General features: G+C 51.3%; 13 protein-coding genes and 1 non-coding gene across 14 annotated transcripts; 8 read left to right on the top strand and 6 right to left on the bottom strand.

Annotated features, from left to right (window-relative positions):
* Positions 1 to 279: 279 nt before the first annotated feature.
* BO94DRAFT_539286 (putative MFS sugar transporter) lies at positions 280 to 1949 on the bottom strand (the record flags this gene model as incomplete). Its single annotated transcript, XM_025612674.1, has 1 exon — positions 280 to 1949. The coding sequence occupies exon 1, from the start codon at positions 1483 to 1485 to the stop codon at positions 280 to 282; it is 1206 nt and encodes a 401-aa protein (XP_025463114.1). The 5' UTR covers positions 1486 to 1949.
* A 1183-nt stretch (positions 1950 to 3132) lies between these two features.
* Positions 3133 to 3206, top strand: BO94DRAFT_t276. Its single transcript has one exon. It is a non-coding gene; the product is annotated as a tRNA-Ile (tRNA).
* Positions 3207 to 3234: 28 nt separating this feature from the next.
* BO94DRAFT_539285 (Hsp20/alpha crystallin family protein) lies at positions 3235 to 3802 on the bottom strand. The gene has a single exon (XM_025612673.1). The coding sequence runs from the start codon at positions 3745 to 3747 to the stop codon at positions 3385 to 3387; it is 363 nt and encodes a 120-aa protein (XP_025463113.1). The 5' UTR covers positions 3748 to 3802; the 3' UTR covers positions 3235 to 3384.
* Positions 3803 to 4150: 348 nt separating this feature from the next.
* On the bottom strand, positions 4151 to 4964 carry BO94DRAFT_539283 (uncharacterized protein). Its single transcript, XM_025612672.1, has one exon. The coding sequence runs from the start codon at positions 4890 to 4892 to the stop codon at positions 4209 to 4211; it is 684 nt and encodes a 227-aa protein (XP_025463112.1). The 5' UTR covers positions 4893 to 4964; the 3' UTR covers positions 4151 to 4208.
* Positions 4965 to 5318: 354 nt separating this feature from the next.
* BO94DRAFT_250786 (RING finger protein) lies at positions 5319 to 6362 on the top strand. The gene is made up of 3 exons (XM_025606433.1): positions 5319 to 5646; positions 5713 to 5928; positions 6028 to 6362. Exons 1-3 carry the CDS (start codon positions 5525 to 5527, stop codon positions 6170 to 6172), a joined length of 483 nt encoding a protein of 160 aa, XP_025463111.1. The 5' UTR covers positions 5319 to 5524; the 3' UTR covers positions 6173 to 6362.
* Positions 6363 to 6715: 353 nt separating this feature from the next.
* Positions 6716 to 7393, top strand: BO94DRAFT_578551 (uncharacterized protein; the record flags this gene model as incomplete). The annotated part of the gene is made up of 1 exon (XM_025615217.1): positions 6716 to 7393. The coding sequence occupies exon 1, from the start codon at positions 6917 to 6919 to the stop codon at positions 7391 to 7393; it is 477 nt and encodes a 158-aa protein (XP_025463110.1). The 5' UTR covers positions 6716 to 6916.
* Positions 7394 to 8483: 1090 nt separating this feature from the next.
* On the top strand, positions 8484 to 10744 carry BO94DRAFT_250771 (putative acyl-CoA dehydrogenase). Its single transcript, XM_025606432.1, has 2 exons — positions 8484 to 8584; positions 8747 to 10744. The coding sequence occupies exon 2, from the start codon at positions 8751 to 8753 to the stop codon at positions 10674 to 10676; it is 1926 nt and encodes a 641-aa protein (XP_025463109.1). The 5' UTR covers positions 8484 to 8584; positions 8747 to 8750; the 3' UTR covers positions 10677 to 10744.
* A 67-nt stretch (positions 10745 to 10811) lies between these two features.
* BO94DRAFT_627869 (NmrA/HSCARG family protein) lies at positions 10812 to 11783 on the bottom strand (the record flags this gene model as incomplete). The annotated part of the gene is made up of 1 exon (XM_025617446.1): positions 10812 to 11783. The coding sequence occupies exon 1, from the start codon at positions 11724 to 11726 to the stop codon at positions 10812 to 10814; it is 915 nt and encodes a 304-aa protein (XP_025463108.1). The 5' UTR covers positions 11727 to 11783.
* Positions 11784 to 12291: 508 nt separating this feature from the next.
* Positions 12292 to 13400, top strand: BO94DRAFT_539281 (uncharacterized protein). Its single transcript, XM_025612671.1, has one exon. The coding sequence runs from the start codon at positions 12707 to 12709 to the stop codon at positions 13355 to 13357; it is 651 nt and encodes a 216-aa protein (XP_025463107.1). The 5' UTR covers positions 12292 to 12706; the 3' UTR covers positions 13358 to 13400.
* Positions 13401 to 13700: 300 nt separating this feature from the next.
* BO94DRAFT_569142 (uncharacterized protein) lies at positions 13701 to 15269 on the top strand (the record flags this gene model as incomplete). The annotated part of the gene is made up of 6 exons (XM_025614722.1): positions 13701 to 13852; positions 13918 to 14134; positions 14190 to 14594; positions 14652 to 15058; positions 15080 to 15171; positions 15193 to 15269. The coding sequence occupies 6 exons, from the start codon at positions 13701 to 13703 to the stop codon at positions 15267 to 15269; spliced, it is 1350 nt and encodes a 449-aa protein (XP_025463106.1).
* Positions 15270 to 15387: 118 nt separating this feature from the next.
* On the top strand, positions 15388 to 16693 carry BO94DRAFT_250725 (NAD(P)-dependent alcohol dehydrogenase). Its single transcript, XM_025606431.1, has one exon. The coding sequence runs from the start codon at positions 15436 to 15438 to the stop codon at positions 16459 to 16461; it is 1026 nt and encodes a 341-aa protein (XP_025463105.1). The 5' UTR covers positions 15388 to 15435; the 3' UTR covers positions 16462 to 16693.
* A 331-nt stretch (positions 16694 to 17024) lies between these two features.
* On the top strand, positions 17025 to 18155 carry BO94DRAFT_550158 (alpha/beta-hydrolase; the record flags this gene model as incomplete). The annotated part of the gene is made up of 1 exon (XM_025613481.1): positions 17025 to 18155. The coding sequence occupies one exon, from the start codon at positions 17025 to 17027 to the stop codon at positions 18153 to 18155; it is 1131 nt and encodes a 376-aa protein (XP_025463104.1).
* Positions 18156 to 18849: 694 nt separating this feature from the next.
* On the bottom strand, positions 18850 to 20383 carry BO94DRAFT_501231 (Zn(II)2Cys6 transcription factor; the record flags this gene model as incomplete). Its single annotated transcript, XM_025609427.1, has 4 exons — positions 18850 to 19251; positions 19330 to 19849; positions 19897 to 20145; positions 20193 to 20383. The coding sequence occupies 4 exons, from the start codon at positions 20381 to 20383 to the stop codon at positions 19138 to 19140; spliced, it is 1074 nt and encodes a 357-aa protein (XP_025463103.1). The 3' UTR covers positions 18850 to 19137.
* Positions 20384 to 20637: 254 nt separating this feature from the next.
* Positions 20638 to 22281, bottom strand: BO94DRAFT_627863 (purine-cytosine permease family protein; the record flags this gene model as incomplete). Its single annotated transcript, XM_025617445.1, has 5 exons — positions 20638 to 21123; positions 21183 to 21298; positions 21325 to 21827; positions 21878 to 22051; positions 22109 to 22281. The coding sequence occupies 5 exons, from the start codon at positions 22279 to 22281 to the stop codon at positions 20638 to 20640; spliced, it is 1452 nt and encodes a 483-aa protein (XP_025463102.1).
* Positions 22282 to 22378: the final 97 nt, after the last annotated feature.

Here is a 22378-nt window from a genome sequence, read left to right as displayed (position 1 = left end):
AAGATGGCATGTGAGAGTGGTGGAGGGTAGGAGAGATGAGATGGAAGATGGGGGAAAGAAGAGGGGGGAGAAGAGGGGAAGATGAGGACCGAGCGCCAATCAGGTGATGGGCTTCTACAGAAAGCCTCAAGATACAGCACGGGTGTTCGAAGCACTCGCCAGGGATGAATTAGGTGTGATCTGGTTTAGATCATGTATCCTCATCAACGTTATGGGGTCATTTTCCCACATTGACATGCAGCTGTTTCTTGCTAACATGAAAATAGCTAAGTGGGTACATCAATCATAACCATTCTTCCCAACCTTCGCATCCACCTCCGGATCATCCACCACCTCCGCCAGATGCATCCGTGGTAACGTCCTGGCTAGTCGTGGCGGATCAAACACGCTTTTCGACTGTAGGAAGATCTCATCAATCTCCTCCAGCGATCGTCCGTTTGTCTCCGGGAAGAAAAAGTACACAATCGGCACAATCGCCGCATTCAGCACCGCAAAGATGATGTAGTACTGGTATCCGATCGTATCGAATCCCACCGGAGTCACCTCGGCGAGGAGGAAATTAAACGTCCACACGGCCGCCGTCGACACTGCGCTGATGGCCGCCCGCAGCTGCAATGGTGCGACCTCTGTCGCGTACAGGAAGGTCACCCCCGAGTATCCCACCGTGAAGATGAACTCGAACACGAAGAGGAACACCACCGCCACGACCAGCGCGGCGGAGTTGTTTGACTGAGATGTCGTCCCGGCTAAGATAGCCATTGATGCTGACATCCCAACTGCACTCCCAAGCATCAGTACTCGTCGGCCAAGCCGGTCGATCGTGAAGAAGGCGAGAAATCCGCCTAGTGGCTGTGTTAGACCCATTGCAGCGGCCAAAATCCGCGACGGCACCGCATCGAGTCCCAGATACTGCTGGAAGATGGTGGTCGCATAGAATGTGATCAGGTTGATTCCACACATCTGCTGGAACATCTGTCCCGCCGCGGCCAGCACCGTCCGATGGAACAGTCGCTGTTCGCCCATGCTCAACATATCTTTCCATGAGCCTGACCCTGATAGCGCAAGCGACCGTTCGATGTCGCGCATCGCCAGGGTGATGCTCTCATCGGCCGGGTCGACGTCCGCCAGCGCAGCCAGGATCTCCCGGGCTTCATCCGTTCGATTCCGCTTGATTAGCCATCGAGGTGACTCGGGGAAGACTACAATAAAGGCCATCACCATGAGCGACAGGGCAATCTGGAAGGCCAGTGGGAACCGCCACGACACGGAGTTACCCGTGACAAAGTAGAAGCCGAAATCAATCCACAGCGAGATAGTGATACCAGCACCAATGAAGATACCATCCGTCACGACATGCGCGCCTCGCTTGCCCGCCTGCGAAATCTCAGCCTGCCACACGGGCACAGTGGCAACGTAGCCACCAGTTCCCAACCCTAGGACAACACGCGCCACGATAAACTGGGCCAGTCCAAACGATGTGGCCATCAGCAGGGCACCAATTATCGACACAGCTGAAGCGAAGAAGATCACTCGCTTCCGGCCTAGAAGATCACCTAAGTAGATACATGACAAGGATCCGAATATGCCGCCGACAGTGTACAAAGCGACCACCGTACCTGCAACGGTTAATCTTTGATTGCCTACTGGGGCGGAATCATACCCTGGATGGTAGAGTTGTAGTGCTGCTGAGCGCCAGTAGTGGTGAGAGTGTTCATCTGGGGAAAGGTTTCCGCAAACGACTGCAGCGTTAGCAGACCCCCCGTCACCCCCTGGTTGTAACCATAGCACACGAAGGCCGGGCAGACAACCAGCCAAATGATAGCGCGGTTCAGAAGAGCGCCACGCAAGCCAAAGTAGGGTTGCATGGCTAAGACATGCAGTAAAGGATACTATGCAATGATCGCGACATCAGCCAGTCCCGCCTATTGTATTTCATCGGACTTGGCTTGCGCTTGACCTGGCATCCGGTCCATTATTTTATACAACATCATCCCCTGGTAATGGACGGTCATCGGCGGCGCCCGTGTCGCGTGGACTTGTTCATTCCGGACTAGAATAAGGTTTGTGTAGCCGAGCGTGCCAGACGTAACTCATGGAGTTGTAAGGGACAGCAAGAGCCATCGATCGCCAAGCAGAGGAAGCCATCTTCCCCGCTAAGAATGGATCGTCGTGGCATTCTCCACCAGCCGGCTGGCTTCCCATCGGATCCGGCCGATGGTTGTTGGACCTCGGGTCGAAAACCATTCGGCCCCCGCTTAACCCCAGGAGTCTCATGGAAATTGGTAATGCCATATCTGGAGGTAGATAAAGAGGATGTAATACCCCATACTTGGGGCAGAAACAGTTCTCAACTCCAGTCCCCACGGTCCGATATCGCAAGCCATTGGGAAGCGAAGCGAAGATGTCTAATTACTCCATGTAAGCTATCGCAATTGCAAACTCAGCATATTTGTCATGCTCTTGATGACGTAGAGTTGTGCCTAGACTTGTGAGCTGAACTGGAAATAAAACAGAACTATACTGTTTGCGGGGCTGACTTCGAACCCATGGCTGGTATTTACCGCCGCACTTCTGCTAGACGAAAGTCTATCGATGTAGCTATTTGCTCTTCTGTATCAATTTATATGTGCTTCTAGGGTGTATGACAGGCTCGGCTCTGGTCAAATAGCACAATTAGTTGAGGTTATAGCATATGACTATGGGGGTGCGAGACAGACCAGCTTTATGTTCATGACCTGCTTGGGCCTATTCTCCTAGGCTCAGGCCCACTGTGCCTTCTACACTTCCTTCCTAACCTAGTCGTGTCATTTTTTAGACAAAGCAATATAGGTGTGAGGTAGGCTGCGACAATGGGGGTTGATGGAGAAATTGGTGCCAGGATCATGGATATATATTTCCCGCACTAGTACCTTGTACTTTTAGTACTTGGGATTCAATTTTGCACTCAATGTCAGACTTACATATAATACGCTGCTTTCCAAGCCCATAGACGGCTACTTGAAGGGTACCAGAAGTTTGGAGTTTATAATATTGAATCATCAAGCAACAGACAGACAGATATAGATGCTTGGTTGAGCACAAATTGTTGTTGTAGACTATAATGTTTATGTTTTGGAGGCTATTCAACAAGCGGGTCCCATAGCTCAGTTGGTTAGAGCGTAACGCTAATAACGTTAAAGTCGAGGGTTCGAGCCCCTCTGGGACCATCTTTTTGTATTTTTCTTTGCATTCATCCTCCTTCCTCCCTTTTCCAAACCCTTCTTTTTTCGTCTTTAATTAAAACCCCCCCGATTTAATCCCGATGATGTCATCTCAACAATCGCTCCAAATTCCGTATCCAAGACCGTCACTAGTACCACCGCCAACAACATCCCCACATCTCAATCAACGCACCATCTCCCATTTAGCGCACCACTCTTTCTCCCTTCCAGTGTCATGTTTCATAACCTGGATTGACAATATCCCATCCGCCAACTTGACAACAGTCCGCTCCACGTCGATCTCCATGGGGAATATAAATGCCCGATAAGACTTTCCCGTCACTCGCTCCGAGACCCACCACCCTCTGCCTTCATAACCCTCAAAGGGGTCTTTGGGCTTAACATAGCCTTGGATCACTATAGTGCTGGGCTTGGGGAAGTGAATGAAAACATCCTCTCTTTTGATGCCGGGATATTCACCTTCTAGGGTGTAGCCATCAGGTGTTTCGAGGATGTCGAAGCGCGGGGTTTGGGTTTTGGAGGACATTGCTTTAGAAGATTGGACAAGGGGTGAGGTAGGGATGCTGATAGATGAGAAGGAAGGGTTCTTTGCGTGTTGCGGATGGATGGGTAGATGGGCATGGGGTAGTTGTACTTATGCAAGGGATTGGCAGATTCATGCTGTCATCTGTACGTGGAACTCTGGCCATAAGTTCCCTACCTATCATGCCATCATTGCAAAAGAGAGGAATAAGGGTAGTGGGACAGTCAAATCCCCGGGCCGGGAGATACTCGCTGGATAGGTCGGTCTAATGGGCCAATCATTCTTTTCTGATGATTAAACTACTGGGATCTACTGCTGAGAGGGTTGCACAAGGATGACTCAATTACCGAGCCACAGATGAAAGTTGACTAGACAACAAATCGAATAGACAGAAGCTACTTTCAGACCCCACTTGTCCCTATGAAAGGCTCATAATCATTGAATGAGAATACCTCAAAGATGCACTAACCAATCCTCATCGCAGCCTCCGCCAAAATCACACTCCCCAACTCCTGATTCCTAATCACACTAACTAGATGATTGACCCCATAATCAGACGACGCATGCACAACCACGTTCTCCCCATACCCACAATCTCGTTCCTCCTCTCCGGCTTCCACATACGCTGCATAACTGCCCTTCAAGATCCCGTCCTGTTCTGACAGCAACACACTCCTCGCATACTCCCTCCCCTGAAGGTACTCCGTGAAAGTGCTCTGCACAATCACCTCCCGGACGGTACTTTGTCCCTCAATGGCATCGTACTCCACATTAGCCTGGACGACATAGTACAGCGGGATGGAGACACGGCCGTCGTCAAGATCGGTGGTGAGTTGAAGTTTGTTAGGGGTGGTGTCTATGCGGACGCGGAATGTGGTGCCGTCCGGGGCCACAGCGTAAATGGCGAGGCCCAAACGGTCGGGGAGGTTCTCCTTCTCAAAGATAGCGTGGCTGGTTTCGTAGGTCGGGAAAAAGTCTCGCTCGTAGCCGGCGTCGTAAAGGCAGCTGTGGGCAGCGGCTTTGGCGGCAAGAAGGGACGTGTAGGTGCCTGGGATGCGGAGGGTTTCGATGATGTTGTTGGGGTTCTTGTTGATGTGGGTGGTTGTGAGGAGGACATGGTAGAGATTCTCCGGGATCTTAGAGGTCATTGTAGACTATAACCTTGTTGAGTTGGGTAGAGTTGTGGGAATGGTTTGAGGCATAGAGACGGTTGTTTAAGGTGGAGGTGGGCAGATATGGTGGACGCGGGACTGCCCTGATATTTGACTAGAGGGAGAGGTCTAGATGTGGCCTGGGAAAGTCTAATTCGTGTATGCACTCGGATATCGGAGAATATCATTTCACCTGTCAACGAGGATAATCCTAGTAATCTGCACTGCACGGACTGCATGTACAACAGCCAAGTCTTTTCTCATTCACTGCACTGAAATGAACGCGTCACGATGACCTCCCCTGTTTAGTGGCCTGATTAGCGGGTTCCAAAGCCCAAAGTTTATTCGCGGTATTCCCCTGGATGCATGCCGTATAAGGTACCCGGCTGTCTTTATTCCCTGGTCGGACCATATTCACTCCGACCTGACCCCTCACCCCCTCTTGCTTTCCCCAGATTGTCTACCTTCTGAATGCAGCCTCTCTCGGGGTTACTTCGGCTGCGAGGCTTTCCTCCCCGGCTCTGACATATTAAAAACGCCCTCACAGGCACGATAGACCTCTCTCACATTTTCCCCGGATGATCCACAACAACGCATTCTATACATCTTAGACAGCTGCCAAAGAGACAATGGAAGAATCAACACCACAGCCGACTCCAGATCCAGGCAGTCCTAAAGTTCCTGATAAAACTCTTCAACTTCAAGTCCTTCTCATTCTTTGTCTAGGCATCTACATCATCACAGCGATATGGTACCATTCCATCCTCTTCTTCACTCATATAGAAAAACACTAACGTTTGACTATATGTATGCTTAGTCTTCTCCTTAAATCTTACTGCATCGCATACGGTACTCTCGACTTCACCTCCACACCTGCCGCGACCCCGGACCAACCATCCCCGTGGGACTCTTCCCAGCGCTTGAAATCCCTCAATCGTGTTGCGCCTCTTAAACGCTACGAGACATGGTATAGTTCGTCGCTTCGCAATGAGCGGAGCCCGTTGCTAGGTGATGAGGGGGAGAGCAGTATCTGGTATACACATATTTCCCCGTTTGCGTATATAGTCTCAATCCAGATGATCTGTACTGAATATATAACAAAGCAAGCTAACGATAATTGGATCATGAATAGTGCAATATGCCTCGACCCCGTCCATAGCGAAGACATCATCCACGCATTGGCCTGTAAACACGTCTTTCATGGAAGGTGCCTCGAGAGCTGGTTCTTGGAGTATCATGATGCGTGTCCGGTTTGCTGGAGGGTGTTTCTCGTTTGAGCTTCGCTGAGGGATGGCCACAATGCCTATGGGTACTAGGTACTCATGTGGATATTTACTGGTGATGCATGCATACGCTACTTTCTGTATACCCATTTTCTCATGCTTGCGTTATGTCACATATCGTTTTGTATTTTAAGGACTGTATCATTTAGGCGCTTGTTACGGCCTGCTGATTTCAATGTGATGGGAAATATTCCTAAGAGAAATTCCTTTTATGATATCTTAGCTTGTTCAAAACCATAAAGGTCGTCTGGAACCGTACATTAGAGGCCGTGCTATAGGGCCATGAAGATCACTCAAGCTCTAGCCTGTTTCCGACCGTCCAAAGCATGTGGAGCATCTTCGAGAACTGGCCAACCGTATCTGCTCTACAATATAGCTGACTCAATACGAGCAATATTCTGATCCCGTCATACTAACTTTTGATCCTGTCGGAACCGAGAGACCCATCTCCACGAAAACTGAGACCCTGCCCAGTGCTTAGCGCGGACAATTCTCCACTGCCCGCGGCTTTTACCCACCAAATGCCCAGGCAACCGCATTTAAAAAGACTGATAGGCCGCCTTGAAGCCTTTTTGAGGCTCTGCTAGTGTGTCTTATTACCACAATGATATCATCGTTCCTTTCATCTCCGCGCTAATCGACATATAAACACCCGGTCAAGATACATCTCATTTGTACCAATTCTCCAACTATTTCCCAAACACAACCACTGAGCCCAAACCTCACACAACCAAAACCATGCCCCTCACCATCTTCTTCCCCTCCCTCCTCGCCCTAATCCTAGCAATCTACATCTACATCTCCTTCACCCCAACCCTCCCCACCATCCGATCCCTCACCTTCACCCTAAACGAAAACCTCCTCCGCCGCGCCCCAAACTGCCACCCGACCAACGGCACAATCAACGAACTCTGGAACGAGACCCACCGCGTCCCCGACGTCTGGAAATACGCCTACCACACGTATCGCATTCCTGGCCGATACTGCGGGATTCCTTTTACTCAGTCGGAGATGATTGGCAAGGCTGTGGAGGATTATATTCTCAAAGAGGCGGAGAAGTATGAGGGGTGTGATACGCAATGTTTGCGTTTTGATAAGGGGGGGAATTGGGATGGGTGGATTGCGTTGGGGAAGGAGGGGAGGTTTGATGGGAGGGTGGGTTGTGGGCCTGGGGTGGACAAGGAGGGGAGATGTGGGAGGGAGGGGGGTGTTTGAGGTTGAGAGGGCTTTTTAAAAGTGGGTATGGATTTGGTCTGTCTGGTAATTGTGGGATTTGGGGATTGGTGGTTGAGGGAAGCTTTGGAAAGGAAGAGGGGGGTTATAAGGTAGTAAATTCATGATTTATAAATGAATTGATTGAAAGCTGGGGTCATGCCATATGCTTACCGGTAAGAGGTATGGAGGATTTGTTCGAATAAAGTATTTGTTTTATCATGATTCTCAGCTCCGTTACACAGTAGGCATGTTGTGGTTTTACCAGATCAATCTGGATGATCATAAATGAATAAGAATATCTGTAATAAAGATAAAAATAATTTTCTGGTAATGTGGTTCGCGGAAATCTAGAGCGGCATTATGGCATTCATCGATCCTCAACTCCTTCCCTTTCAACGCCATCTTCCTCGATCAACCTCACAACTACCTGAATTCCTGATTGCTAACATAGAAGAACTGACATCTATCCAGATACATCATCCGAAAATCTATTACATGAAACGTCTATTTAACTCTTCTAGCAGCTGCTCAAGAACCCCTTAGAGATGGCCAGTGTGCTCGTTCCAGAGGAACCCCTCACTTGCTCCCTCGAGCTCTCAACTGGCCGCCCAATGAATGCTTCCACAACGGTACTTTTATGACATTGAAATGACCGCTTGATCAAATAACCCTACTGGAGCTCTAGGGGAGTTTTCTCTCCACACTAGAGTTGGTGTTGTACCGACTCCTTGAACGGTTATGGAGAGATACTAACATTCTCTTGACCGCAGCACGATACTGCTTGGGATGACCTAACCGACATGATGATTGGAGGAGAATGGATTTGTCTATTTGACAATGTCGAAGAACGAACTGATACCCGATTGATGGGAACGCTGAAGTGGTTGCGGATGGTCGACGCCATCCATGTGATGCGCTCGATGTGGCCATTTGGTGCCAAAAGCTTGATACACAGCCATGTCATCTTTTGCTAAAGCGACGGTAGATTCCCAGGTATGTCTCACGTCTCCTGTGGTGCTGGATAACGCTCACTGAATGTTGCGACCAGCACGGAAACTCGACACCTCTCTGGAACAACGCTACATTGATGCCATCTTCGCAGATTCGATGAACATGCACATAACCAAGTACAGTTAATGTTAGTGGGTGACCAACACGGCGGAACGATCGCCATCATACACTCAGCCGTAGGTATGCAACCACCAATCAACTCGTGATGCAAGTGCCCGCCGAGGTCCTCGGATGTCTCGGGTTGAGAGTCAGCAGCCGAGGTGGGGAACCACTGGCTGTCGGTTGGAGAGGTCACCCTGCTATTCTATCAAGTCACTAATCTCTAGAACTGACAAACCTGAGACTCATGGCAGGACAGGCCTCCAAGCCCTCATCATCCACGGAGGGGTTTTTCCAAAGCCTCCCCAAGATCCTTCCCTGCTATAATTTCACGGCAGGCTCCAAGAAGAACCACAATAAATCTGACGATGTAGTCCTGGGTCGAATCTTGGAGCTTTATCTTCCCCGCGACTGCAGCAACGTGGGTCAATCCATCCACAACGTCGCTCGCCGTGCCCTTGATCCCTCCACACTCCAGGACAGTGTCGACGCGGAGATCAACCAGCCTTTTCTTCGTCCACTCACCACTTTTGGCGAAGAAAACCGGAACGATCCCCTATGGACATCAGCCGGCTGGAAAGCGCTCAAGGCAATCGGCCAGGAAGAGGGTCTCGTGAGTTCAGCGTACGAGACGGAAAGCGCAAGTTGGAACCGCCGCGTGCATCAATTCGCTCTGAACCATGTTTGGTCTGGAAGTGCTGCCATGACGGGCTGCCCTGCATCTATGACAGACGGAGCAGCCAAGCTTCTTGCAGCTCATCTAGGTGATCCCGATGGAGACCAACCTGGTCGGAGCGAGGTCATGCGTGAAGCTTACCAACTCCTCGTGTCGCGAGACCCTAGAGTCGCGTGGACAAGCGGTCAATGGATGACGGAGCGAACGGGTGGCAGTGATGTGCGAGGAACGGAGACGATCGCACGTCGGCTTACACAAGACGAAGTGCTCCAGGGCGCCTCTCACGACGCCCATGGTATGCCACTTGGCCCTTGGCGCATTGACGGTTTCAAGTGGTTCAGCAGCGCGACGGACTCGGAGATGACAGTGATGCTCGCGCAGACAACCAAGGGACTCAGTCTGTTTTACGCACCAATGCGGCGGCGCGTTTCGGCATGTGCGAGCGAGACTGAGCTAAATGGTATTCGTATTCAGCGACTGAAAAATAAACTAGGTACCAAGCAATTACCCACAGCGGAGCTGGAGCTCAAAGGAGTGCGAGGCTGGCTGATCGGTGAAGAGGGACGGGGAGTGAAAGAAGTGGCCACCATCCTTAATGTCACTCGTTTGTACACAGCCGCTGGTTCCACGGCAGGTTGGGGCCGCGGTCTGGCCATCTGTCGGGCCTACACGCGAGCTCGCAAGGTTCAAGGCTCTCTTCTCGAAGAAAACAGGCAGCACGTACGGTGGATGGCAGATGAAACAGTGAAATATTGGGCGGCGATGCACTGGACATTCTTCGGCATTGCGCTGCAGGGCTCCATCGAACAAGATTGGAACTTGATGGTCCGTAATACCAAAGCCACTCCGCTAATCCCACGGGATAAGAAACAAGCTGCAACTCTGCTACGACTAATTACACCCGCATTAAAGGCACTGGTCAGCGTGGAGTCTGTTCATGGCCTTCGTGCATGTATGGAGGGTCTGGGCGGGGTGGGATACTGTGAGAACAATGAAGATGGCGGCATCCTCAACATAGCGAGGATTTTCCGCGACACACTGGTCAATCCAATTTGGGAGGGTACAGTCAGTGTGATGGCTGAAGATGTGGTTCGAGTCATTACCGACAGGCGGCTCGGGGACGGCAGAGTCCTCGAGAACATCTTGGGTCAGTGGACGCGCAACGTACTCCAGTTCTGTCAAAGACTGCCGGACGAGTGTGTGCTCGTCCATAAGAGGCTCGAGCGTTTCATACAAGCGACAGAGAAGGCTGAAAAGGCCGAACTTCTCTGGCGGGGAAGGGGGATACTCAGCCACGTGCAAGCCATTGTCTGCTCTAGTCTGTTGATGTATGATGCCTGTGTCGATGGCGATGAAGTGGCCCTGACCGTGGCATCGAGATACGTCCGTTCTCATGCGGGATATGACACGCAGTCACCTTCTCAGTGGCATAGTGAGTCGCTAAAGGATAAGAAGGTCTTTCTAGGAGCAGGTAACATTGCAACTGGGAAGCTATAAGGGACTTATTTGGACATCTTGGCCTGTTTGAGCTTGCACTATATTTGATTTGGCACATGGCAGAGTATAAAATCTAAAATATGGACAGATATGGGTCACTATGACATGAGAAAAATCAATAAAAGGTGTTGCACACTAAGTAGAATAAGTCTTCACAACATTCTCCTTCTCCCTCTCCAAAAACGCTTCAAACCTCCCCAAACCCAACCCCCGCTCCCCAATCTTCTCCAAATCTGCAAACTGCGCCATATCCCGCATTGCCAACTGCGCCTCAATCAAAAAATTCGTAGCAACCTGCCTCCCAATCTCCTCCTCGGTCATATAATCCGCCTTAAACTCCACCCCAGTAACCTTCGCCAACGCCCCCAAAATCTCCCCCACCGTCAACAACTCCCCCGCCAATTCAATCTCCGCCCCATGAAACCTCTCATCCTCATCCAAGAGCGCCTCCGCCCCAACCCGCCCAATATCCACCGGATCCACCATCGCAATCTTCGTCTCAGGCATCCATGCCGTCGTCCAACACCTCTTCTCCACCAACCCAGAATACATTCGCGCCCTGGGCCCCAGAAAATTCGACATAAAGTTCCCGGGACGCAAAATCGTCCATCTCTCAAACCCCGCCGTACGGGTCGCAATCTCCAGCGCTTGTTTATTGAGGAGCATCTTCCCTGTGAAGCTCGTGGGTGTGAATGTGCGGATTTTCTCAGGTTCGTTCGCGGCGAAGGAACTGCTGTAGACGACGTATTTGACGCCGGCTTCTTTAGCGAGTGAGAGGATGCGACGACCCCGGATGGTCTCGTTCTCCGGGTTGAGGAAATCGGGCATCATGTTGAGGAAGAGTCCCGTGCAGCCGGTTAGACTGGTTCGGAGGGCGGCTTCGTCGTCGTAGGAGCCTTGGGTGATGCGTACACCGAGGGATTGGAGGGTTTGGGCGGCGGGGGAGGTCGGTGTGCGGGTGATGGTGTGTACTTGGATGTTTTTTTGGAGGAGGTGTTGCGTGATGGACCCGCCTTGGGTGCCGGTTGCGCCGCAGACGAAGATGGACATTGTGGTGGGGTGGGTGGGATAGAGATTTGTGTAGTTTTGGATGTGGTAGAGGTGTACAGTAATGGATTGAAATAGAGTTGTATGTAGTGGGAATGCAGAATGGTGCACTGAAGGGGATGGAATGATGATGGGAGCATATCTGGGTAAGTTTGGGGGTTTATATATGGCAGACTTGAAGCCTTGAAAGGAGGTATACAAAGTCCGCTGCGGAGACCCACTTGTCTGGCTGCACGATGATTGGTCGAAGTAGATTTAGCGTGCGGAACTCCGCCGTCTCCACTGTTTTTCTTCCGCTGTCATCTTTTCTCTTCATGTCGTGAAAAGCATCTCAGCGTCACAAAAGAACAAATGGAGTCTTTTAACTCGTCTGCAGAGCGGAATAATGCCCCGCCGCGGCGAAAGTCCTGTGAAGCCTGCAAGGTTGCCAAGCGGCGCTGCGACCTAGCCTGGCCGGCTTGTTTTCGATGTGCCCGCCGCAACCTGATCTGCGTCTATCCGGGAAGACAACCGCAGATGGACAAGGAGGCATCGTCATTACCGATTAGTCCTCCTGAGGATTTGTTCTCGCCACAATATGGGGAGGCCCAATGCGTGACTGACTTCGATATACTCCTACCACATGTAGAGTCAGGGGTGGTTGATCTCTCCAACCCAGAGACGGATCTTCTCGATCTACTTGCCGAATGTCCACCCCTACAACCTTCCGCGCCGCCATTAGCATACCAGGACCCAGGTACTGCCGTGATAAGGACGAGATCCTTGATGCCTATCTCGACAATCGTCGCGACACGCTTGCAATTCGGCATAGATGTGCTAAACCAAGCACCCAGAATGATGGTTCTGGAAAACCAGACCCCATGGTGTCATCGCCAGCTGTACAAAGATGGCATGCCGAGGTCAGTGCAAGGTAGGCCACTGCCGTCCTACCAGCTTATGCGTTTCTAATAATAGCAGACGCTTTGGCTTGCTGTGCCCTCTACATGGCTCGAAACGAGATCAACACCCCCGTCATCCTATCTTCCTTCAAAACCCGCATCGACGACCTGCTCACCTCCCCACCTCCAAGCACACATATAGAAGCCCTCGCTTACACGCAATCACTCATTCTCTATCAAATTATGCGTCTCTTCGATGGTGATATCCACGCCCGCGTATCCGCCGAACCACTCATCCCTGTCTTGAAAACCGCCGCCCTCAACCTCTTGAGCCTTGTTCATTTCCCAGCTGTGGAAGCCGAAACTGATTCTTCCGCACCCATGGAAGCTGTCATGCAATCATGGAGCGATTGGGTATACCAGGAGTCGGCGCGACGCACTGCGCTGTTCAGCTTCTACCTGATCCAGATATACCGCTTGATTATCGGCGAAAACAACCTCAGCTGCGACGGCCGTCTGGGTCTCAACCATTCGTGGTATCTATCTGCACAGCTGTGGAACGCGCAGACTGCCTTTGATTTTGCGGTTGCGTGGAACGAGAACCAGCATTTTCTGATCTGCAATGCGGATTTTGTGGGCGCGTTGCAATCTGCACGACCGGCTGATGTAGATTTGTTTGGGCGGATGCTTCTCAGTACAGTCTTGGGGGTTGATCAGGCTAAGGCGTGGTTTTATTCTCGGGGGGCTATCCTGTAATGATTGGGTCACCCCGATGGTCCGAGAATCGTCAAAATTCGTGATGTTACTGACTACTACTGACCCAGATCTCCAGGGGCAGCTCGGGTGGATATCCCTTCCGGCATCCGCTCCAGCTTAACCGGATTTGGATTAGCGCTATTACACCGCCCTGAATTGCCGCCCCTGAGCCGAGCCCAGCCTCTTCTCTAGGTAATCGGTTGTGGTTTTGTTGTTCCACTTATTCGCGGCTGGCCCCGAACAACGACTAGTGCTGCTTTGAATGAGAAGCCAAAGTCATGTCTTATGGGTCTATCTTATTATTTGGTTGCTTTGATCACGCCAGCTTGGGATTGACCCTACAATGACAACACTACCTCTCCTCAGAGGAAACAATGTTTCCTTGGACGATGCCCTGGCAGACGACGACAATATCTTGCATCGATTAGATTATCCGCGGAAGCAGAAGGACTTTTGGTCACATCTTATATCTCTCAAAGCTGAAATCGAAATACGGTAGCATATCATCCTCGCGCAAAATCTTGCGAGGTTGCTGATGAAGCCGACTGGATGTTTGGCAGCTACAATGTATGCATTCCAATTTGCATTAACCCACCTTCTGAGAATCATGTTCTTGTTCGAATACCGCTACCTTACAAGATCGGTGAAGAGATTAAACCTGGGAACGTGGACGAGAAGCTGCGATGCGAAGCAGCTACTTATATTTGGATCCGGCAGAATTGTCCGAATGTGCCCATCCCATCACTCCATGGATTTGCATTCCCTGATGGACAAACTGTATGTGAGCCCAAGGCCTGTTCCAGTACTCTAGCTAAGTCACAGCCGGTTGCAGTTCGTTGAACCTGCCTGTGTATCCCTGTTCTCTCGCCTTCGTTGGCGAATAAATTGGGTGGTACGCTCATGGCTTGGGTTTCCGACGTCGTGTCCTTACGTTGGCTTACAGCGCTTGGGTGCACTGAGGACGGGGTCCATGATTATTGGTTATATCAAGAGTGGCCGGATGCTCTCTGATTCTTGGGGACTTCACCTTCAAGACACAATACGGAGGAAAACGCTGTTCAATGACCTTGCGAACATTATTCTGTCATTGAACCGTACCCAGCTGCCTCGGATTGGATCCCTCACTGTGAGCAACGATGGTATTATAAGTCTCACTAATCGCCCCTTGACGCTACGCCTTCAAACCTTTGAGAACGAGGGAATTCCAACCATTCCATATAACTCAACCTACCAATCCGTCGAACCGTACCTTCTAGATCTTTTACAGTGTCACGACAACCGTATCTATCATTAGCCAAATGCGATCCATGACGTGAAGGATGGTCAAGAACGACTAGCTGCGTTGACCATGATGCGGGGCCTTCTACATCAGTTTATTTCTCGGCAGTACCGCCATGGCCCATTCGTACTGACCCTGACCGATCTCCACCCGAGCAATATCTTTGTCGATGAAGATTGGCATATCACATCTCTCATTGACTTAGAATGGGCTTGTGCCTTTCCAGTCGAGCTTCAGGCACCTCCTTACTGGCTGACTGGTCGGCCTATCGATGACATTGAACGTGGAGAGGATCTAGAGACTTTTGAAAAGGTTGTGATTGAATTCATGGAGGCGCTGGATGAACAGGAAAAGGTATCTCAGCGTTCGAATGTTTCTCACGCACAGATTGTGAGGAGTTGCTGGGATAGGGGGAGTTTCTGGTATTTCCAAGCCGTGCATAGCCCGAAAGGGCTCCTCCGAGTCTTCAACGAGCATATCCAGAGCAGATTCTCCGAAGAGCACTGCACACAAAGCATATTTGATCGGACAGTCAGTCCGTACTGGTGCGTCGAAGCGGATAGCTTGATTGAAAAGAAGCTGAAAGAGGAAGAAAGCTATAAAGATGGACTGAGAAAACGATTCAACCTTTGATGATGTAGTCACCTGATCGGCCCGGGAGGATGTCTGCCCGCTCGGGTAAGATGTTTCCGCGATCCGTCGCGGATGAGGTCATTTCTCGCCTTAAAACCATACTTTCTTGGTGACGCTGTTGGCATATCCATCATCTGCCATTCTATATTGGAAAAACCGAATCAAGATGAGTTTGATGAGTGGATGGCAGTATGCTACTGCAACTGGCGACCTTGAGAAGCGACTCTGTCTCAAGACGGATCTCCCCCAGCCTTCTGCCGAGAACCTGTCCCCAAATGAGGTCCTTGTCGAAAGTCTCTATGTGAGCCTGAATCCGGCCGACTATAAGATAGCAGAGCTTGGACTTTTGACCAAATTCGCCATCGGGCTTCCTGCAACCCCTGGATATGATTTCTATGGCCGTGTCAAAGCAGTTTATCCCTCCAACCAAGATCTCAAGCTGGGCGATCTAGTCTTCGGAAGTCTCGGTAGTCCCAAGCAACATGGGACCCTATCCCAATACTTCATCGCCCCCATGTCCAGCTGTGTGCGTGTTCCGGATGGTGTCTCCCCGGAAGAAGCGGCAAGCATCACATCCGCCGCCATGGCAGCCTACAAAGCCCTTGCGCCGTTTATCAAGACTGGACAAAAGGTGTTCATCAATGGTGGTAGCGGCGGAGTGGGCATCTTTGCGATCCAAATTGCCAAAATTCTCGGAGCCGAGGTGACGACCTCATGCTCAACGAGGAACATAGAATTCTGCCAAGGGCTTGGTGCGCAAGTCATCGATTACACCCAGGGCAATCTGATCGATTTACATCGCGAGAATGGTCAGACCTTTGACCATATAGTCGACAAAATCGGAGATACACCCGATCTATACCGATTCGCACATCTGATCACAAAGCCAGAGGCCAAAGTCGCGCAGATCGGAGCACCAGCGACTGTCTCAGGTTTGATTGGTCTCCTCCACACCCTTTACAATAAATCCGTTCCTTCGTTCCTGGGCGGCGCGCAGCGTCGTCATGTGTTCATCGTAGGTTCTCCAAATAGGGAGGATCTCATTCTGCTTGGGAATTGGGTGGCTGAGGGCAAGATCACAATCAATATTGATGCAAAGTTCTCCTTCGAGGATACTCCCAAAGCATTTGAGAAACTCAAGACAGGTCGGACGAGAGGCAAGATTGTTATCGCAGTTACGGAATCCTCATGAGTGCATTTCACTACCCTGTCGCGAAAAAATAAGGGGAGACAACCTGGAGGTATTGGCGATCCGTTTCTGGATCGGAACTGCAATCACATGTTTTGGCACCTGCAAGCCAGACAGTATAAGAAGCCCCAAATAGAATACACTTGATCATCGCTATACTGGTAACAGGAACCTATCGGTGATTGGAGGAGCATTGGCAGGATGGGAGCGGCATAAACCTCATCTTATCTGCCTAACATACGAAGTCTGGATAAATTGGACCAACTAAGCCCAACTATAAATTGCATAACCGGTCAACCCAAATGAATTTGGAGGTGTCAGGGGTGCAACGATCCTGGAGGTCAGTTAGCGCCTCATCGGACAGGGATGCTCAAGGCTAGACGTGTCTCAGCTGAAATGATTTTCAGCTTTGGATGACCCAGGCTGATCGACATGTTTCTTTGTTTCAAACAACCCAGCCCCCCTGAATGATCTGTTGGAACCGTTACACAATCTTGACAAGAAAGAGGGGACATCACCATATAATCCCACCCTGCGACTCATGCGTTCTTCATCGACAACGCATTATGGCAACTCTACGACCCATCCTTGTGAAGAGCTGGTACCTGGCCACTCTACCATTTCGCATCCTCGGCATTTGCCTTTACTATTCAATCCCCTTCGCCCGTCCCTATCCCGGTTGGACATACCACCAAGCAATTGGCCTGAAGCTATTTGACCTATGGTGGCGCTATAGTCTCGCCACGGACTTTCACGCTCACAAAACCCTCTTTCCGGGGGACGAAAAAGATCGTTTCATCGTCATGCAGCCAGCTCCCAGCACCAAAACCCGCAATTACTACCGTGGCATCCTCCTCACCAACCCAGCAATTCGCCCACTTCCCATCGGAGCCGTGTGGTACTCCACCGCACCCACATCTCCAAAGGGTCCCTTCCCCGACGGAATAGTCCTACACTTCCACGGAGGCGCCTACGTGATGGGAGGCGCACGTCCCCCGGAGGGCGGATGGGGTCCTGATCAACTCAGCGGCATTCTGAACAAGCCCGTGCTACAGGTGCAATATCGACTAGCCGGACCCACGCCCGCTGCCTCCACGCACACCTGCTTCCCAGCCGCCCTTCAAGACGCCATCACGGCTTATGCCTACGTCTTGGACGTCCTCCGCGTCTCGCCTCAGAAGCTCATCATCTCCGGAGACTCCGCCGGCGCCAGTCTAGCCCTCACAGTACTACGTTACCTCGCCACAGAATCAAAAACAGATGGCAACCACCACCTCCCTCTCCCTCTCCCCCGAGCAGCCTTCCTCTGGAGTCCCTGGCTAGATCTCTCCCCAACGACAGCCGCCAAAATCAACCATCACCGTAACGCCCGCAGCGACTATCTCACCGGTTCTCTAGCCGAATGGGGCGCCAGTTGCTACGCCCCTATTGAGGAAAACGCCCGAGAACAAGCCTGGTTGAGTCCCCTAGGCCGGGAATTTCCTACCATCTCTACGGGAATCTTCGTGCAGACGGGTACAGCGGAGGTCATGGTGGATGAGAACCTGCAGATCGTGGAGGAGATGAAGAGCATTGGCAATACGGCGAAAGCGTGGGTGGTTGAGGGGGCGACGCATAATATCTTCGCGGCGGGTCAGATTCTGGGGATGATGGATGAGGCGAGGGGGGCGATGAGGATGGCGGGGGGAGTTTGCTGATAGTTTATTATTTTCTCTGAGATTGGGGGTCGGTCATTTGGGAGGTTAATGGTCAGAGAATGGGAAAGTCAGCGTGGGTAGAAGGGGAGACAAGTGCGTAAAGGGGAATATAATGCCCTATGGCCCGTATAGTGGAAAGAAACAAAACCGATGAAGTAAAGACTTGAGTACTCCGTAATCAATTTGAACATAGGACGGGGTAAATAAACAAACTCTGTAGGGTTGAGGGTACCTATTACTCTCCAATATGTAGATATTTAACATATACCATGAAACCCAATCCAAACCAAACCAATCAATACCCCTCCCAATCCGTCGAACCCCCTACCCCTCCATGATCCCACTCACCCACACCCACACCCATACTCATAGTACCTACCCCCACAGCTAGAAAACCAGGAACATACCAATTCCCCAAATCCGCATCCAAACCTAGATCTACATCCAACCCCCTTCTAGATCCACACCCACACCCATACCCACATCTACTCTATCCCGATCACCCATCCCCACCTCATCACACCCCCCACTTCCTCCCTCCATCGTACTGATCCTCACCCCCCGATACACCTTCTCCACAATAGCGCTCAACTTATGCGCGATATGGCAGGATAATCCGATCGAGCGTAGCCATTTGATTAGTCTTATGATTAAACCCTCGAGTTCATGCACCTGGTATTGGAGCGATATCTCGGGTTGATGGTGATGATGGTGCGGGAGTAATCGACAGATAACGATCCCGGCAAAGGTGATCATGTGGTAGATGTGGTCTGTTAGGTGGCGGGTGCGGGCATCTTCGGTGTCGATGGCGGTTTGGATGATTGTTGTGGCGTGGTGGGTTAGGTTGGGGATGGAGGAGGGGAGGACGGGGATGGGGTTGTTGTGGGTGTGGGTTGGGAGTGGTTATATAAGAGAAGGGTGGAGAAGTGGAAGCCCATTTGGAGGAACTGGGATCGGGGTTGGTCTGGATTCACTCATTCATTCATTCATGTGTTAGTTGTGTTCTTAGTGTTGATGGGTGTCTAGATGGGTGGATGGAAATCGAACCGAGAACTCCCCTCCACTCTGTTTTCCAATTTTGAAGTTTTGTTACAGACTCGAGGATGTTGATTTTTCTTCTACCGCTGTTTAAGAGTAGATTGGAGACTGTCCAGTAGAGATCTATCTCGGCGACCATACGAGTCTCGTAATTCGTGGTTTGGTCTGATGTGATTGTTGATTTGCATTGGGTGATTTGTGTCTCCTGGAGTATGGGCTTTCGACTGGTGCCGACGCAGTAATGCAAGTGCGCGAGACAGAGATGGTTCCATAGGAATCGGTGGTTGAGGGCCTGGGAGGGTGATGGGTTGAATAGCGGGCTGGATTCACTGTGTTGGAGAGCGAAGCCGCTGAGGAGCCAGCCGTCGATAGACAAGGGGGTTTGGCCGACGGTTGTGGACCATAGACATAAGATTATAGCGGCTTGGAAGAATTCGATGGGTTGAGGGGCTGTAAGGAGGGCGGTGGAGATGTGGGAGCGGCTGGATTCGTAGAGTTTGGGGGCAAGGCTGGTTGCCAGGGCTGGGGAGGTGTGGCGGATGGCGATGAGGTAGCAGGCTGATAGCAGAAGGGGGGATTTTTGGATCTGGGGAAGGATGGTCCGAGGAGTGGAGGATGGATCGAAAAGGACCCATCGGCCGTAGTGAGTGTGGAATCTGGGAGATGGTTAGAGATGTCGGGTGGAAGTGGAGAGGGAACTTACATGGTGATTAGAGTCAAGGCAAGGTCGGGGTCGACTAGATCGTCGAGGGATGAAGGCGTCGATGGAGAATCAGGGACTGGTGGGTTGTCTGCCAGGTCTCGGAGCACGATGACTGGGGCGTCGGGAGTGTTCTTCGTGGCGTTGCTATTGTCATTGATTACTGGATTCTCAGATGGGTTGATGGCTTGGATGGGGTCCTCGCCCAGTCGATCAACCAATGCAGCAACGGCTCTCTCGAGTCGATCGAGACTGGAGTAATTAGTCGCAGAGCCAGCCATGTCTTGTGTAGAGCTTACCGAGCTGCAGTCTCTGGATCTGGGAGAGTTTTGGATGTCTCGGGGACTGGAGATTGAACCAAGGAGCATTTGCGACGGAGGCGCTCACATCGCAGACAAGCGCCATTCGGGTTTCCTGCTTCGTAGCATCGAGTCTTCTGCTTCCGACAGGCAATACAGGCCCGAGATGCGCGGCCACGATCGGGAGGCATCCTGCTCTTAGGACTGCCACTGTGGACAGTGGACTATCAACTTCAATGTTGGTTTAAAGTCAGATAGCAGGTGGATAGAAAGACCAGAGATGAAAGTCGGGGGCGGGTCAATGGCGTGATAGGCGGAGATAAGAACAAGAGACCAATGACCGGCTGAGAAACAATACAGCTCATCGCTGGTGCATTTGAACCGACTCGAGATACACACTTTGAACAAAACGCTATACATATAAGAACCTCTCTATATAAACAAATTACCGCCCACAATACCGCCTCTCCATCCCCCTCAAGCACAAAAACAACACCCCTGAAATCCCCAGCGTCATCGCCTGGCCTATATTCGCCCCCGATTTCCCAATCAAAGCTGCAACCGGTCCAACATACCACGCTACCTTCATTCCCAACACAGCGCCCACCACTCCCCCGGCAAAGGCGCCAATTGCAGCCCACCCGAATGGCAACTGGGTGGGGTCGTTCCATGCATCGAGGTTATATCCCTTCCAGCCGCGACGGTAAACAACGTGTTCTTCGAGCACGACCGTCACGTGGATTATGGTCCAGTAGCCGATGACACTGAAGAAGGTCTGCAGAACGTCTTTGAAGTATTCAGCTGCGCAGCAGCCAATAATGAGACTGACGACAAAGCCGAAGGTGATCCAGACGATGCGGGGGACTCTAGCGGCCCGTGGGGTGAGGTTTTGGGCGTGTAGGGCAAAGGAGTAGTTGTTGGGGATGTTGTTCTGGGTGTGTTAGTTTGTTTGATTCTAAATGAACGGAGAATGAAGTGACGAGGGTGTACCGGAACTGCACTTAAGCCAGCCAACACCATGAGGAATTTACCGAATCCCCCCGCTGGGGATAATGCCATCCCTAGTAGCCCTCCGATTGAAGAGTCCTCATACGCCGCCTTCCATGCTGCGTTTGTCAATGTCCCCGTGTACAGGGCAGCCCGAGCGTCTGTACAAGGACTGTGGGCACAAAGATGCCCACATAGGTCGCCGAGAAGATCTTCCAGCGGGGAGTACCCGCAGGCATGCGGACGTTGTAGTCTGCTGCGCAGTTGATCCAGGAGATGGGAAAGGAAAATATGGTCGCCATATATGTCAGAACTGACGCAGCTTTGTCGGAGCTGCTATACTCATTTCCGTGGGGCACGGCAGTGGTGAAATGCGAAGCCCCAGTCCCCGCTGCGACGCACCAGACCACCAAAAAGGGAATCCAAAGAAACGTATCGAGCCGATGAATCCAGTGGATACCGAGGACGCAAATTATGTAGACGACGGTGCAGATGACAATCACCCCGGCCCAGGTGGGGAACTTCCCGTTCGATAGAGCACTGAGGACCGAGGCGCCGGAAATGGCGTTGATCGCGTTCCAGCCTGTGGTGGAGATCATGGAGAAGATCACGACAATTAAGTTTCCCCAGTGGCCGAAGGAGTATCGACTGAAAGAGTATTGTTAGCTTCTTGCTTTAAGAGGGCTTGATGTACGCACGAGAAAGTCGTCATTCGAAGGCCACTTAGGCCAAAGGTCGCTGTCCAGGCGGGAAGTATGTCTCCGATGAGATTCACCAAGAGTATGACAATGAAGCTTTCCCAGAACCCGAGGCCATATGAGCCACCCAGTGCGCCAATGTTAAGGGTAGCGACGGCCATGTTGGCACTGAACCTGTTCCGTCATTTTGTTCGGTAAGTACACTATTAGTAGGTGGACTGCGCTTCGTACCAAAATGTAGCAGCGTTCCAAAACCGCGTGGTGTTGTCCTGACGGTCATCATCGGTGATGCGCTCAATTCCGCCGGTTTCAATAGACAAAGCTCGGTACATCCATGCTTGACCAGGGGCATTCTGCTCTTTAGCAGACTCCTGCGTGATGATGTCTTGCTTTTCTTGATTCATCTGGGCGGCGGGTCCGATCGGATGAGGATGCCAGCACAACCACCTTTCGGTCAGCGTCTTCCATCAGCGCTGTGATATACAGACTTCATGTCTTATT

The sequence above is a fragment of the Aspergillus sclerotioniger genome (genome assembly GCF_003184525.1).
Source record: "Aspergillus sclerotioniger CBS 115572 chromosome Unknown BO94scaffold_34, whole genome shotgun sequence".
Lineage (NCBI taxonomy): Eukaryota > Fungi > Ascomycota > Eurotiomycetes > Eurotiales > Aspergillaceae > Aspergillus > Aspergillus sclerotioniger.
Note: the sequence above shows the minus strand (reverse complement) of the source record. Positions and strands in the feature narration are given on the sequence as shown.

What these genes read in the sequence shown, in the direction of transcription:
- BO94DRAFT_539283 (XM_025612672.1), bottom strand. Translation starts at nt 4,892, where the DNA reads ATGACCTCTAAGATCCCGGAGAATCTCTACCATGTCCTCCTCACAACC.
- BO94DRAFT_250786 (XM_025606433.1), top strand. Translation starts at nt 5,525, where the DNA reads ATGGAAGAATCAACACCACAGCCGACTCCAGATCCAGGCAGTCCTAAA. An exon ending in TACATCATCACAGCGATATG is followed by an intron (nt 5,647 to 5,712) that starts GTACCATTCCAT and finishes ATGTATGCTTAG; the next exon opens with TCTTCTCCTTAAATCTTACT. An exon ending in GAGGGGGAGAGCAGTATCTG is followed by an intron (nt 5,929 to 6,027) that starts GTATACACATAT and finishes GATCATGAATAG; the next exon opens with TGCAATATGCCTCGACCCCG.
- BO94DRAFT_539281 (XM_025612671.1), top strand. Translation starts at nt 12,707, where the DNA reads ATGGCTCGAAACGAGATCAACACCCCCGTCATCCTATCTTCCTTCAAA.
- BO94DRAFT_539285 (XM_025612673.1), bottom strand. Translation starts at nt 3,747, where the DNA reads ATGTCCTCCAAAACCCAAACCCCGCGCTTCGACATCCTCGAAACACCT.
- BO94DRAFT_250771 (XM_025606432.1), top strand. Translation starts at nt 8,751, where the DNA reads ATGGCAGGACAGGCCTCCAAGCCCTCATCATCCACGGAGGGGTTTTTC.
- BO94DRAFT_250725 (XM_025606431.1), top strand. Translation starts at nt 15,436, where the DNA reads ATGAGTTTGATGAGTGGATGGCAGTATGCTACTGCAACTGGCGACCTT.